A 16,118-nucleotide genomic window follows, 5' to 3' on the forward strand; every position below is an offset into this window, starting at 1 on the left:
GCGGCGGCGGCGCCCTCGTGATTAAAACACAGAGCACGTGGCCGTTGCAGGCGAGGCCGCGTACTTCTGACCCCATGACCGAGAGGTGCTTTGGCTGATTCCACTAACACAGAGGTGAATGGCGATGCCCGATGTCCATGGTTCAGTCGCGGAGCCAGAGCCGCTGTCAGATCTTTACGACGGTTTGGCCGGGAGTGACTCAACGGACCAAACCCCTTCGCCAGTGACACGGTGACAAGGAAAACGTAGACACATTTTCTTGAGTAATAGGCCAATTTTGTTATTAATTATGTCATCTCATTCGTTATTATGCTTTCAATTTATCCGTTAAGTGTATTGTCTGAGAAGTGAAAAGTGATAAGAATTAAAAAGCATAAGTTATGATAGCGTTAGAATGTTTACCCAAAGCCAATATGATATACGATGTACCCGTAAGCACTTTGGTGTGTGCTTCGTGATCCCACTGCTGCACACACATGATGCGAATGAAAAATAACGGGAGGATTTTTGATGATTCTCCTCTTTTTATATCACCTTCTGCCACGGCCCGTTTTACTGACCTTATGGTCATTAAATCACCCCGCAGATCCTTTTGAGTGCACGTGTGACCGCTGTGCCGCTATAGTCGCTCGAGGGACGCCGTCTGTGATGACGGACACCGCTGCCGGACAGACTAAAACTCTGTTCGATGATTTATTGCCAATAAATGCTACCGCTGCGCTGCATACAATGCTGCGCGCCGAGACGCTGCTCAACACTGTACATTCTGACAAAACCTATTATCCAGAATTGGAAATCTGCACTGTCTGGAATGTCTTAAATGACGATTCTTTAACCCTATTAGTGGCAGGCTCCTGGCTACCCCTATTAGTGGCAGGGGGGGGGGGCTGTTTACGACCCCCCCTTGATATCTCGAGATCTAACGGGCCGATTTTCAAAATTCAAACGGCATTCGATTTCGCTCAACGTGATCTACATTTCTAAAAAATAAAAATTAAAAATGTCAATAGGGGGGTAGAGGGGGGTAAAAACGGGCAAATTGCAGATACATTTTAGACTGTTTATCACGGCCAGGTTTCTGAACCAATCTTAACGCAACTTTTGCCGATCGATAGAGAATGAACCAGGAATTCACATGGATCCTAAAAATATGCATTTTCAAAAATCATAGGCGGATACAGATCATTGAGATTGGGGGTACACAAAAAGTATAGTAAATAAGGTTTTTGTTGGTACTGTTTCTAAAAAGGGTGGTAACGGTCTTGTTATGTTACAATTTTCTTATGAGAGAACGACTACAATTGTATTGGTCATGCATAGGCGGTGTCAGGGCACCTATGTTGGGAGGTAAAACATAACCCCCCTTTTTGGACGCCTGGATCCGCCTATTATAGCAAAAACGTGTCAAAAGAGGATGCACAATAACTGTATATGTTATCACATAATACCTTTCATTCACTGTTCGTAAAACTGGTGCAGCATCGTGATCTTCGCCCAAATGACTCGCTTCACGAATAGGACCCCCCAATTCCCAGTGCTCTGGAGCCGCCCCTGGTAAAGTTATGAACTTGAAATTTTCAGGAAATGTGCCCAATTTAGTTTTAGGAAAAGTCAGAAAATTTCAGCATCGTAGCTTCAGCGGTTTCGGAGATATTCCCGAAAAACCTGAGGGGTGGATAAAAACAACCCCCCTGCCACTAATAGGGTTAAGTCCATCCTCATTCCATCGCGCTGCCGAGCACGCGTTTGTGGAGCCATTGTTCGGGGCTCGCTCACATCAATCCCTATCGGTAGCTCGTTTGGCTGTTATAGTCACATCTGCGGCGTTCCTGGGCGTTTTAATGGCTCACAATGCCGCTTTACGGTTAACGTCCTTTTATCACATTGCTGGTCAATGTAGTCGTACGTATGAAAGTGCAATGTAATTTTATGAAGACATCGCTTTTTTAGCGCACGGCGTGACTTTGTCATACTTCGAGCTTATATAAATCACGGAATTGCTTATAATGAGCCATGTAACGATTTATGTTCTTTGTCGGTATTCATGAATTTCATGCGTATACTCTTTTACTACTGCTGGTAAAGGCTATGAAATAAATGCGTGTCATGTATAATGCATAAGAAATACATTATTCAGCATATTTATATTCGTCATGTAGGCAAAGTCAGGGCTATAAATTTGATAAATCGGTCCTGCTCTGGTTTAAAATGGTTTGCTCTTTGTCAGTCACCCACAGATAGCAAACAGACCCGTATTGGGTACCTACACAAGTCATCCATGCATCGCTCGGTCCAACTTTTACATTTAACTTTGCCAAGCTGTATGGCTTGATAAATGCCCGCCGCCCTTTGCTGCTCTTCTCTGGTGGCTGCATTTCGACTGGGAGTGATTGGCCAAGTATTAGCTTTTAGCGTACTTAGATAAGCAAGAAACAGGCCTCTTTATTTTCACTCGAAGGCCGTTCCGTTTAAGGCAGCCTCGTATTTACTCGCGTCCATGAGCCTCGGATTAAGCCCTTAAATATCCGCTCTCCACCCGGCGCAGCCAGCCCGGTAACGCCGTCTTAGCCCTGCAAGCGATGGGCGTTGTGCATTTGGCGTCAATACCATGTCGGCACGGAAGCGTCGGTCGCAATCTGTACAGACATCTCGGCGCCGCGCGGCCGGCGGCCCACCGCTCGGCAGCCGGCTGGTCTTCGTCCGGTCCCCGCACCCACAAATCCGGGAGATCTCCGCGGAATGTCCCCTCGCGGCCGCGTGCCCTGCCGTGCCGTTGCCGGGTGCACGGCCCGCTCGGTCTGCCGAGCGGACTCGTGGCAGCGTCGTCTGCGGCGGGCCGTCCTCGCCAGGCTCATGGTCAGCCGACCGCTCCTCCGTGGACTGTTGTGCTCAGCTTGACTCCCTCCCGCTGCCCCTTCACCGGGCCAGGGCGGTGATTTTAACACGGAGCTGGTGAGTTTTTCCGTCGTCTATTCACTCGTTCACGACAGGTGTCCGTCGGGTGCTCGGGGGCTGACCTGCTGGCTGTTCGGTCACCAGGTGGGGCGGACGGTGGCGGCAGTCTGGCGCCGGCATTCCGCGGCGCGTGGCGCCACCCGCCGCCGCCGCCCGCACCGGACCGGCCGGTGCACCGGCAGCTGCAGAGTGGAAGGTCACCGGCCCGATCTGGAGGACAAATTTGACGGTCTGATGTAGCAGCATAACTCGCTGCTTATCCCAGTAAAGCTGTGATCGATCGGTGTGCGGCAACACCGCATAAAGGCAGCGCCCTCGGTGGATACCCGAGCGGTGCTGTCGAACACGGTGGCACGCACATTGGCCCTGGTACAGCCTCGCCTTAGCACAGCCAAACGAATTATGTCAAATCGGTTGCTTCCGGGATCATGATGTCCATGTCATCCCGGTAGGTTAGTGGTCTGGTTATAATGGAGCAATCAAGCTGCAAGCACTAAATTCTGCGAACCATGTCTCGAATGACAAAGTCTAAGTGTCCAGATAGACAAGGTCACTTTCCCTGCCGAGATGGCTAGTCAAGAAGACTTGCCCCTGCACCAGACGTCTCTCCACCCGGTTGGCGTCCTCCTCCGCGCGCCAGTTCTGTCAGCGGTGCGCCGCGAACCCGCCGCCGCACCGCCGGCCGGTCGGTGCGCCGCCTGAGAGTCTCGTCAGGTCGCCGTGGCCGCGCTGTCCGCCGCTGGCCATTACACGGCGTCATTAGTCAGCGCGGTGATTGGAGCTATCACGCGCCGCCGCCGCGCCGGTTCTGGTGGAAATTGCACCATTTGTAGTGGTGGCCGTTAAATTCATTAGCCGGTGTGAGAGGGTCGCTCGCAGACGACGGCCTCCGCTTGAAGAGCCCACTTGAGCGGCGAGCGCGGCATGCAGAGAAAGCGACCTGAGCGGCGGCCGGCGGCGCTGGCTCGGGCGGACTGTGCCGTGTCAAGTGGTGAGATGTCTGAATATCGAGGCGCCGAGACGCTCTCAGTCGGTGTGAGGAGAGCCTCGACTGGATGATGAAATGCAGAGCAGGTGCGTGCTAAGTGGGCGGTGTCAGCGCTCGGCACAAAGTCTGGAATGCGCCGACACGCCGTTTAGTTTGGTGATGACATCCATATGCATCCTTAAGTTGTTTTTGCTCCCAGTTCTCGACCTATTGACAGCACACTAGCTGAGTGGGCTGACCTGTGCAGTCGGAGGGAGGGGAGGCCATGGGTGGTCGGAGGCCGATGAGCAGGGTCGGGATCGTGACGGCGAGAGAGGTCATCCCTGCCGGGTCACGCAAGGTCGTTCAGCCATCAAACCGCGACCTCAGCTAGAGTGTCGGGGATGGTAGCTGGGAGAGGAGACGGGAGACGGCTTTTTGCTAAGGAGGCTGCGGTTGGTGCGAGGTGGAGTTGTATTTGGAGCTGGCTATAGTTACCGACACAGGTAGGATTACTTAGTCGAGCAGTCGTAGATGCTGGAGTTTAGGCCGGAGTACGACAGATGCGCGGGTGGTAGCCAGAGCTCGGCGCCGACCTTTGTCCCGGTGGATCCCTCCCCTCCCTCCTGCTCACTCTGTCAGCGGCGGTCGGTGTGTGCACTGTGTACACACGGCGGAGACGTGGGAGGTCGGCCGCTGCTGGCGAACCGTCCCCGCCGGGCACACCGCCGCGCCGTCCCTGGAACCGGCGTCATCCGCAGCTGCAGCCGCGGACTCCTGCAGATTGAGAGGAGCGGCACGGTGGCGACACATGTCCTCTAATCAGATACCTGTAATGCGACTAAATGGCTGCCGTGATCTGCCGCGCTCTGCAGGCGACAGACACGGAGACGGCTTAGTGGTGCGTGAGGGCCGGGCCATGGCCGACCGTCAATGGAGGAGGAGCAGAAAAAGACGAGCGCGTCAAATCTGGAATAGTTTCAGCAGACCACTGTCTTGTTGGCAGTCGATTCACTTCTCCATGTTGACATAAATCCGTCCAGGGTCAAGGTCTGCTGTCACCGGCAGGGTTGGTTTTAGATTCGCATATCGAGCCAAATAATTTTTGTTTTCTTAATTTAGCTCTCAGAGCTCAGGAGCCACTGGGGTAAGAGGACGTGGCCCGTCTATGGTGCCGTGGCCCGCCGTCCCGTGTGGTGACCTTGTCTCACTGTTGTGAGCTCCGCCACCTCACCTCCTGGCGGCCTCAGTTGCGGCCCTCCCGGACAGTGGGCCGCTGTGGAGTCATGATGGCTGGCCAGACAGCGCCGACAGCCGAGCAGCATGCGTTCAAACAAATGCTAAATCAACACAGCGTCGAGCGACCGATCTGCTGCGCGCGCGACGCGCACGAGTATGCTAATGGGCCTCGGGGACAGAGACCCGGCCCGACACGGCAGCATATGGCACTGTCCTGATCTGGGTACCGCTCATCGAGCGAAGCGACCGGTCGCCAGCCGCTAACTGACGCAGCTGTAGGATAACGAACGAGGCTGTGTTGTGGTTTGTATTTTTAGGAAATTTCTGAGATCTCGATTCTCGAGCACCACTGGACGTACCTGAGTTGAAGGCATGATGCATTGAGTACTACCCGATCCGGGAAGCCTCGTACAACATGGAGCGGACGGTGTTGGCTGTGCCTGGTCCTGACTGATACCCGGACTTATCTGACGCGCTGGCATGCATCCTAACCGAGCGCCGGACTCCGTGAACTGCCTTCCATAATGCATCGGAGCTGGACTCGGCGCGGCTGCTGCGCCCGTCGCCGTGCCGCGCTCCGTCCCCTTCTGACAGATTGACCACTCCAAACGTCCGCCTTCAGATGCGGCAGAGGACCGGACGGTACCGGGCGCAGCGGCCCTGCGACGCACGGCTGCTATCTTCAATGTCTGTATCTTACGTTTTATCACCCACTTGGTGTAAATAGAAGAATTGGAAACTGTGAGAGTTAGTAGAATACGTCATTGGTGCTTTTTATAAAAAAGTTATGAAATTGGACGAGACGAATTCAAAGAATGTCGAGCTTGATAACATAAGTAAGCATTTGTTAGTTAGGCACATTCATTCGGAATGTCTCAGAGCGGAGAGAACTCGCGAACATTACGATCGTCATAGGACCAGTGGAATGCCTTTTCTGGTATGTGTGACTGCAGGTACCGCAAATCGTGTGAAAGTCGAGGTCGGCCTGCAGCCGGGACACGCAGATACCATCCGCGGTTTTCGGCCGGTGCTGGGCAGCTATAGAGCCGCAGGGGTCGGCTCTAGCCTCTCAGCTCGGGCTGAGCGACTGCAATGACCGCGAGGGTCGGCCATAACCCAGCTCGGACGCAGCTCCGCGCCGGCCGCGGCCGAGGGGTCCGTCCGCCCCTCCCGTTCGACCGTGGTAACAGGCATGCGTCCCGGCCAGCTGCTGAGGCTGTGCTCTCGCCGACTGCGTCCGATATGTGTGTCCGAGTTGATCCGCCCGGGGAAAGGTCGGGCCTCCGGCCTAGAGGGGGTGGCTGTGGTCCTCCCTCCCGCCGCGCCGTGGATTAGTCTCGCCAGGAAATACAACCGTCGCGTGTCATGAGAAGCGACAGTGAACAGATTCATAGGAAATGCAGGATTACTCACTATCGTCGGTCCATCTAACAGGAAAATCACGGATATGTTCGACAGCGCTGGTACAGAGCTCGTGTAGCGGTTTCGGAACTTCCTACCACCATAGGGGCGAGCCGACCGTTATAGGCGACCGGGGCTGGTCATTTTTGTTGTTGGGCGACTTCAACTACAGTAATTAAATTGAGTCTGAAGTGATAACTGCACCAGGTGTGCAGGTGGTGGCTACTGATCTATCGTTCACCTCAAGCTATCAGCGGATTATTACGCCGCTTTAGTTTTCGTCGAATCATGTTTCGTGATTTTGATTTAGCGCGACGTAATATTTATTTATTTATGTATTACCTTCTTTTTAATTCCTAGGCAAATTATTATACGTGCCAACATGAATATTTTTATGCATTTAGTCCCTCAACTAAATGTATCTCAAATTTATATTTGTTCTTGATTTCTACTTGAATATCATTGGATGGCACTTAGCAAGCACGGACGTATAAATAAACGTTTATTTACATAACGTCCGTATTAGTAAGCTGTTATTTCGTTTTACCGCCGTTAGTGTGTGCCGATGGTCCGCATGCCGCGGTTGGACACTGAACTGAACACACTCGAGCTGCGCTGGCGGTGCGGCTGCCTCCCAGCACGCTTTGTGGCCAGCCGTGCACGTTTCTTTCGCGTATACGCCAGGCGTGCATGTGCTCGAAAACCACAAACTAATGGTAGTGCAGCGGTCGTTAAATTCCCAGCCGCCGATGGGCTGATTTGGGTGTGACTGATTGCGCGGCCAGCCGACTGCGGTCTGCGTGCAGTGTCAGCCGATTGCCTGGTGAGCTGTTGGGGACAATTTGTATTACCCTGCTAAAGCTTCTTATCGCTAATGGTGGTCTTGGTGGGACCAGTGGTTTTCTCAGGCGGGTCACCGTGGCCTAATGAGGCGATTGGTGGTGGCAACCTTTTTACTTCACAGCTAACCATACGTAATTGTTTAATTGCTCACTGTTCGCAGTTTATACCTAGCACTTGTGCATATTGATTTCCAGACATGCGAGTCTTATTTAAATATGCCAACTCGTGCTGCAGCGTTAGGAGCTAAGCCTTCCCATATATAAGCTCTCTATCATATCATAACATCAATAGTTTCTCGGCATTGGCAACATTGCTCCACGTTTGTGTGGATACGGTGATCAGTTACATGTACGATATCTGATGGTGTACTTTTATAATACCTTTCCAGGATTCGAAGAAGTCATGCTTCTGTAAAACACGCGGCTGCTTGGGGAGCCGCAGTGGCTAGTCTAACCGCACGCTGCCCGGTTTGGGCATCCACCCTACATCCGCGCCGGGATAGAGAGATTCTTGAACGCGATTCGAGCATGCACGCGTGCCGGTGGCGCGGTCAGTGGGTAAGGCTGGCTGGGAGCGGGCGCAGCCGGCGTCGAGCACAGCCCTGTGAAACAGACACGTCCATACTCGGGAGTGCTGATACTGCCGGCTCTATCGGACAATCGCGGCATTGTTTCATTGCATCACGCTTCAGAGGCACAACTGGCCGAGTTTCCATCGGCGGAGACGATTCTCAGGAAGCTAGCCGAGTAGCGTGTACGATCTACGTGTTAGCTTTTAAGGCATTTGCATGTCGGACGAACGCCAGCACCTAATCACATTTTTATGTCTGGTGCGTTGTGTGTTTTCGACATGCCCGCCTGCAAATCTGCAGAACATGGTTGGTGTTCCACGATTTTGATTTATTCCAGTTTTTTTCTAGTGTTTATCTGTTAAACGGTTAGCTCTATTTTTGCGTATGTATTCAAGAAAGCATTTAACACAAAGCAGTAATACAGCATTGCATAATCAAATCGTTAAGATTTATTGCAAGTAAGTATGCAGGAATAAATAGTAGGCAGGTATCGTATTGTAATTGTATTGTACATTTCAGAGCGATGCACATTCCAAATTGCGTAGCGTTTACTGTTCACTTGGCTCACTGGGCTGAGGGGGCGTACTTACACCGTGCTGAGTATACGATACCGGTAAGACTTTGGAATTATGATATTTCGAACATATTAACATCGAATTGTCGGTTTAACAATCAAAATGTTGACGTCTATATACATTTGAACGGCTGATTTTGTAATTCATGTTTGGTTTAATTGCGAGCTTCCAATCGTACCACTTAGCACGCGGCACCCTTCTAATTTCCGCGGAACACATTTAACTTCCACGCTTACGTCAGAATTTATTGCCTTGCTTGCGTCTTAATGTTTTACCTTGATGAATAAGTTGACAGTAAGATATGTGTCTAGATTATGAATGTTCATGCGGCACGAGAAGAAGAGATGGCACTTTTAGGCCCAACTGGTGGTGGGAGATGTTCCTCCACGACTAAGGCATCAATATACCCAACCAGACCCAAAAGCCAAATATGTGTCCGATGCATGTATGCATGACCATCCTCTCGCTCAGACAAGACTATTGGTCGGTTTATATGCGCATAATTCAACAAAGCTGCGTGCATTGATAGGTGTGTCACCATCCACGTTCTACTGAGTCGTTAATTCAAGATCGACCAGCCGATGTTACCCAATGGTTTAATTGGAACTGATCTTAATATGCATTGCGTAGAGCACATATTTTCGTGCCAAACGTGCAAACCCGATGTTCTTGGAATGCAGTTTAAAATAAGATTGGCCGCGGTTACAACTTACACGTATGATGTGAATTTAATTATAACGATAGTTGAGCAACTCGTTCTTTAATGAAAAATTGGTTGCCGGCTCCGGTTTCGCAAATATAGATGCATGTATAGGTATACAAAACATGCAAAATTAAGATAAAAGTGACCGTTTAAACTTACTTATGCACTATCAATGAAACCATAGACTTATATGGTTTTTAACCATAGACTGTATACCGCGGTATACAGAGGTCTATGATGAAACATTTGTTTAATGCATCCCTTTTAGCACCAATAATTAATGTTGCTGCCCCACCGCCGGGGTCCAGGGCGGCGCTGTTAGGGATGTCCTCCACTGGCGGAGCGGAGTTGGAGCCCCTAGTGTTGACAGACCTGGGGCGGTGTGTGCGGTGTGTCGCTGTAACCCTCGGGGGAGCTCGGCCTTGCTGACCTGCGCCGCTCCTTTCCAGAGCTGAGGGAGTCACTGGACAGGTTCGCGCCGCCCGGAGTCACGGCCTTCTCCGAGATCTTGTTCGACATTCAGAAGTACCAGATGATCGTGGGAGCCAGGTAAGAGTTTGCAGTGACTTGTCGGGCCTAATTGCTGGCTGTCACAGCTAATCCTGATCGAGATCGCAACAGAGGAAAAATGCGAAAAATGTTATCATCATGGGAAGTTGAATCCAAAAAGAAGCGAATACCTGTCGATAGTTAATGGAAGTAGTTTGTTTAAAAATTCAAATACCACAAATGATGCCAGGATTGCCGTTAGCTACGTCAAAGCAGTCCTTGTTTTGATTAGACATCTTAAGGTTGTAAGTTCAAACGTCTTAAAAGTTTGATTTCAGGCATAGATATCAATTATGTTTGAGTCGCTTTATATTTATTTGTTGGAATGCTAACGATGTCATTTTTTGCATTTTCGTGATAATCCTGGTAATTTATTTACACCATTTTACGATGTGCAGCTAGCCACCACACTGGATAACACGTGGATAACGTCACTCGAGTCCGGGGCAGAGCTGATGTAGACCGCGGCTTTCGAAGTACTTCCAGAGGCTTCGATGTTGGTTTACCCCACTTCTGTTAGGAGTCTGAGTCAGGTGTCTGGCCGCCCCAGGATACTCAGCTGGGTGTCTGAGTGGGCGCCGCGTGTCTGTCTCTCTCCAGGGACCAGCTGTACCGTCTCAGTGTGCGCGGCCTGCAGGAGCTGGAGTCGGTCCACTGGCCGCCGACGCCGCGCGACGCCACACTCTGCGAGATCAAGGGCCAGGCGGCCGGCGACTGCCGAAACTACATCCGCGCGCTGCACAGCCGCGGCGACCGGCTGCTGGCCTGCGGCACCAACGCGTTCCAGCCGCAGTGCACGTGGCGCGTGCTGGAGTCGCTGCGCACCGTACTGGCCTCCGAGTCGGGCGTGGCCGTGGCGCCCTACTCGCCGCGCTTCAACGTCACCTCCGTGCTGACGGCCGACGGCGACATCGTGGCCGCCACGCCGACCGACTTCTCTGGCCTGGACCCGGCCGTGTACCGGGGCGCCGGCGTTAGCGGCCGCGCCGCCCTGCGCACCAGCAAGTACGACACCCGCCTGCTGCGGGAGCCCCAGTTCGTCGGCTCGTTCGAGACGGCCGACTTCGTCTACTTCGTCTTTAGGGAGGAGGCGTTCGAGCTGCTCAACTGTGGAAAGGTGAGCTGCGGAATGGGACTCCTGTTCTCCGCCGGGGCTGTAACTTATCTGCCCTCCCTGTGAAACAGTGATAGCAGCAGGCAGAATGTTATGAACTGTAACGTAATTCACTTTTTATGAGCATGGCGTCAGTGCCCATTTACAGTAAATGACAAGTCCATGCTCTCATATTTCAACGTCTACTCTAATCGCATTACATCTCTGGATTGTCGCCCGGGTGTCGGGATGTTACACTGTTTTCAAATCCTGGATGCACCGGTCTCTTATCTCTCGCTAAGTAGCGGCTCTCTTCTGTAACACCTGTTCAACCAGAGAGGCCCTCCGTTATACGGGCCGGCCAAATTAGGAGGCCGTGTCGCCCATTTTCAGCAGACGAGACGCGACACTCGTCCTGTCACAGATAACTTGATAAAAGCTGCAGTGATACCACTAGTCGCCTTAGCAGTAATCCTGGTCATCGAGATCTTCAGCGCCCGGCAGCTGTTGGCTATGGACATTTGACTTGTCGATCGCGTTAGCACAATGATGCCACACCTTTCTTTGTATGTTTTCCATCATCAATCAGCAATGTCACTCCGGTCTATATTGTCCTCGTGTTAGACCTGTCATTAACACTAATTCCAACTCGATTTAAGTCAGAACCGTTAAAATTGACGTTAAGGCGAAGCTACATCGCAAGACCTTTGCAGGGAAAGAGACGGTTACCCAGAACCCTTGTATCATTAGCATTTACACGCACGTTAAATGGCGCACAACTGTTTCACTTCGTGTGCGTGTCATCGCCGGTACTTACATCTTAATGCGACTATTGGATCATGTCCTTTTGAAATGTCTCGCCTGGCTTCTTTTGCCCAGTGTGTCCGGTGCTGGCCATCTGCAAATGGACTTGGAACGGGTCAGACACATTGATGAACGCCACACGCCACTTTGGGTCAGACCAGGAAGATAGGGATGCTTTATAAAAAGAGGAGCATGCATTTATAATTTTGGACATTTACCATGTCATCAAATGCTTTAAATCCTCCCCCGAATCCCGAAACCCATGCATTCGTACTACGCATACACCACAAGGCCATACAGTGTACAGTGAGTGTAAGGCCATACACTCCCGAATGCTTATCTTGTGGAATCCCAATAGTCCTTTCTTGTTATAAGAACAGGTACGGGATATTTTTAGCTGTTGTGACAGGATTGGAATAAATAAGTTTGAGTAAATAAAGTTATTTCGACTAATTTGATTTTCATCATTACGTAACATTTGATGAGGCTATAAAAATGAACGGTTGTCTCAGTATTGAGTCAACATCGATGTATATGCTATTTGGCAAGCCCTCTTGGAATGCCGAATCAACAAAATTATCATACCTAAGTACACCACATTCTGGCGTGTAATCCGGAAATCCCGAAACGGGTATCCTGTTTGCAGCGGGATGGCCGATGGCCGAATCAGGTATTTCTTGTTAATGCACACGTGCTGTCTCGCCATCAGTGCTCCAGCGCTACATCCGTTTACACTGTCCCCTCGTCTGCTCCGTTCCCTCCCTCTGCATCTCACTTCTCTCTCACTCTCCGTCCCCTCTCTCCCCACTCTACTCTTCTATTTCTTCTCTCTCTCTCTCTCTCACTCTCTCTCTCTCTCCCATCATCTGCAGTCTATCCTCAAGCCAAAGCCCTCCTCTGACCTCGTATTTCACCCGGCAGCGTGTGGTCTCCCGAATCGGGCGGATTTGCAAGAACGACTCGGGCGACCGGCGCGGCGTGTGGACCACGTTTCTGAAGGCGCGCCTCAACTGCTCGGTGGCCGGCGAGTACCCGTTCTACCTGGACGAGGTGCAGAGCATCCACTATCTGGACCGGCACGAGGTCCTCTACGCCACCTTCAGCGCGCCAGAGTGAGTTCAGAGCCGATCGGTCGGACGGACCGGACGGACCAGCCGGCACTGGCAGAGGGCACGGTATTGGTGTCGTCGGTAGGCATCCTGTTGAGTTTATCAGGCGGCGGTGTAAAGTGCTCCCTGATGAAACATCAATCTAGATTTAAATGGTATGCCTACCTAACGCTGCAGGATCTTACCCACGACCACATAGCTGACGGTGAAACCCTACTGCCGACGGTCGTCTCCCTTCATCGCTCGGAGCTGTTACAGACGCATCCCTGCAGTCTCCTTGACCCCGGCCGAAGAGAGCCAGAGCCCTCCGGACTGTTCGACACCTCGGCTAGTCGGTGGCTATGTTGCCACCCGCTTGGGCGGCCGGTCTGCCAGTTTTTACCGTGACCACTATCGTGTTCGCGTTGACCTGATTGGGACATTGTCACGGAGACCAGTTTCTTATGGGCGCTACCACCGGCGGTCCCAGAACCTGACACTTGTTCGTCACTGTCCGGCAGCTTTTCGAGCAGCGTGCCGGCGTGTATGCAGCGATAGCCGCAGCTCAGTTCTTACTCATGGGATTTATTATATCATGCTTGGTGTCAGACTTCTTATCCGGGATATATGAGTTGAACCACCACAGAAAATAGGCCGGCTCGTCGTCTGGCGCCGCGGTCATGTGGAGTAGGGAATGATGATGGTGGTAATATCATCATCCTCAGCTCGCGGTAAATCGACCGGCCTTCCTGAGTAATGTGGCGTGTTTACCTGGCTGGCGGTCGCTGAGCTCTTCTCACCTTGAGACGGTGTCTGGCCCCACCTCTGTGCCTCCGCGGTGGGCCGGGAGGGTTGCATCAGGCGGGCGGTGGATATGATGCAATGATTGATGTTTGGAGGGGAAGTGCTGCCGGGCGGTGATCTCTGTCCGTCTCAGATACTGCCGAGTCACCGTGTAGTGGACCGTGGTGGACCGGTTGGACCCTCCTCAAATGGCTTGGTCAGGTCGAGAGTGAGGCCAGGTATGTGGCTGGGATGACACATGCTGGACCTCTTGACCTGCCAGCGAATGTTGTGTTGGGTTTTATGATAGTTCAGACTTTTCCCCCATGAAGACAAAGAGATGGGCTGTCACATTTCACCATGAAGGGCTCACTGGACATCAGCCATCCCGAATTCACTGTCATTTGTCACCACTGAGCGGTCTTCAGAGTCTACAGTCGCCAATGGCCGGTCATTTGAGGGCGACTGGTTTTAGGCGCCACGCCCCCGTCGCGCGGCGGTCCCGTGCCGTATAAGGCCGCACGGCCACGTGTCTGGCGGCGGGCGGAGCGGCCCGATGGCTGACCGATAGTGCCCGTCCAGCTGGGACCGGCCGGCCCGGGCCGCGCTCCAGCAGTGGGGGGAGGACGCAGCTCGGCCGTTAGGTGGGCATTTAAAATTTAAATGGCGCTGCGAGTCGCACCTCGGGCGCCAAACACGGGCGATCTAACAAAGTGCTACTCGGCCGTGCGTGCGAGGGGACGCTGCACCAGTGCATTCCAGGCGAGCGACACGGGGGTGCTAACTGGCGGCCAATTGCAGGGCTCCGGGCATGCTGTTGCCTTCATTGCGAACTAGCTACCTACCTACGGTGGACATTGCTTCCATTTAGGTCAACGACCTACAACCAACAACCCATCCTAGTTGGGAAGTGCTTTGAATAAGTTTGTTCATTCATATTAGCAAATTCAATGTTTAATTTGCAGGAAGTTTCCATAGCTTTCAAATCAGACTTTGTATTTAGTCGATAGGCAGTCGGGATGGCAAGACTCTGAGTTACGGCACCCGTTTCCTAACACCACATTATTTCCACCCATGATTCCTGTGCCCCATGAACGAGGTTTCGTGCAGCGCCAGTCTGCGCCCCTTTGCCGCCTGCCACGGCCCGCTCTGCTCGGCATTCCGTCAGTGAATTTCTCCAGCGGCGCCCCTGACGATCGGCGCCGCCCGGCCATTGTTGGTCGGCCGTGCGATGGTTGATGGGGCTATCTATCGGCGACACGTGCCCGGCATCAGCGATCGGCTGTGAGCGGCAGAGGCCGAGTGCTGACCGCGGCCCGACGGCGACTCGACCGGCCGGGCCGGCCGCGACCTCGCAGCCGGTCAATTAGCGCCGGCCGAGTGAAAGTCGCCGAGCCGACCGGTCAGCCGGTTATCGCGCATCGCCGCCAGGCGCAGCCGTGGACGGACGGTGGACGGACGGTGGACGGACGGTGGACGAGTGGTGGGGACGTACGGACGGTGGATGGACTGGATTAAAGATTAACAGTAGTTGATATGGACGGGGAGTCGGATCGCCAGTTTCGTTCACATGGAGCTTGTAAACGCGTTTAAACCCCTTGGCTATTAGAAGGCCGTGCGCCTAACACACACTATCAACCTGCATTAGTATCAACATCGCCCACACTTGCATATATATGTGCTGTCAACTTTTCAAATCCATGTCACGCTGCAAAAGCCGTTGCGATGTAGCGTCCATCATAACTCAAGAACTGTGTGTCAATCCTGATACGAGCTGAGCCATCATATCACACTACTGCACAGTCGAAGTGGGTGCTTATGAGCCGTTGATTACTGCTCAAGCCGTGCAGGTGTTCACACAATCATGGTTTCCCGATTGCCGGCTGCATTAGTGTTGGCTTTCCTTATAGCCCTGGCGAGCTTGACCCCGGACCGACGCCGTCATTATCAGTGCCGTGAAGTGTTTGTACTCAATTTGATGGCCAGGAATTTGCACGAGCCTATCTCTTGGGCTTCACATAGATCTGCACTTTGATTGGGGTCCGGACGGGCCTCACCGATTAGACTCAGATGTAGCCGTGGCTGCATGTTTAGCACTTGGCGCGGCTGAACAGCTTAGCCATGCATTCCGCATTGTAAACATGGCCCCCGTCGGACAAACACGGTTGCACGGTTGGTGCCCATACAGATAGGCACTGCAGTGCTAACCTTATACAAATTCATGGGAAAGTCCGAGCCGGTGTGGTCGCTGGCTGGTCTCTCTGCGGCCCGAATACCTAGCTGTAGCCCACGGTACCCAATCATCGGCTGCCGACTCTCACCCGGATGGAGCACAGATCGGTATCTGCTCGGTGCCCGCGGGCGGCCGCGGTATCGGCTGCGCGCCTCACCGCGGCTGTGTGCGGCCGGCTGATCGTGTCTCCCGGACCCCGCTCCTCCTGAGTGACCGCGTCACGCCGAGCCCGGCGACACCGCCCCGGCAAGAGCGTCCGCCCGTCGATCGGTGTCAACCCCGGCACCGGTCTGGTGATGTCACTATTCACCACC

General features: G+C 52.8%; 1 protein-coding gene across 1 annotated transcript in view; it reads left to right on the plus strand.

The window, feature by feature from the left end:
• Positions 1-16,118, plus strand: part of LOC122390076 (semaphorin-5B-like) — a 38,056-nt gene that overhangs the window by 13,219 nt on the left and 8,719 nt on the right. The window contains exons 3-5 of the mRNA XM_043382710.1: positions 9,704-9,803; positions 10,404-10,920; positions 12,622-12,812. Coding sequence (XP_043238645.1) covers positions 9,704-9,803; positions 10,404-10,920; positions 12,622-12,812 — 808 coding nt within the window. The remainder of the gene's footprint in view (positions 1-9,703; positions 9,804-10,403; positions 10,921-12,621; positions 12,813-16,118) is intronic.

The sequence above is a fragment of the Amphibalanus amphitrite genome, unplaced genomic scaffold, assembly GCF_019059575.1.
Source record: "Amphibalanus amphitrite isolate SeventyFive unplaced genomic scaffold, NRLGWU_Aamphi_draft 000020F_arrow, whole genome shotgun sequence".
In the NCBI taxonomy this organism is placed as follows: Eukaryota; Metazoa; Arthropoda; class Thecostraca; order Balanomorpha; family Balanidae; genus Amphibalanus; species Amphibalanus amphitrite.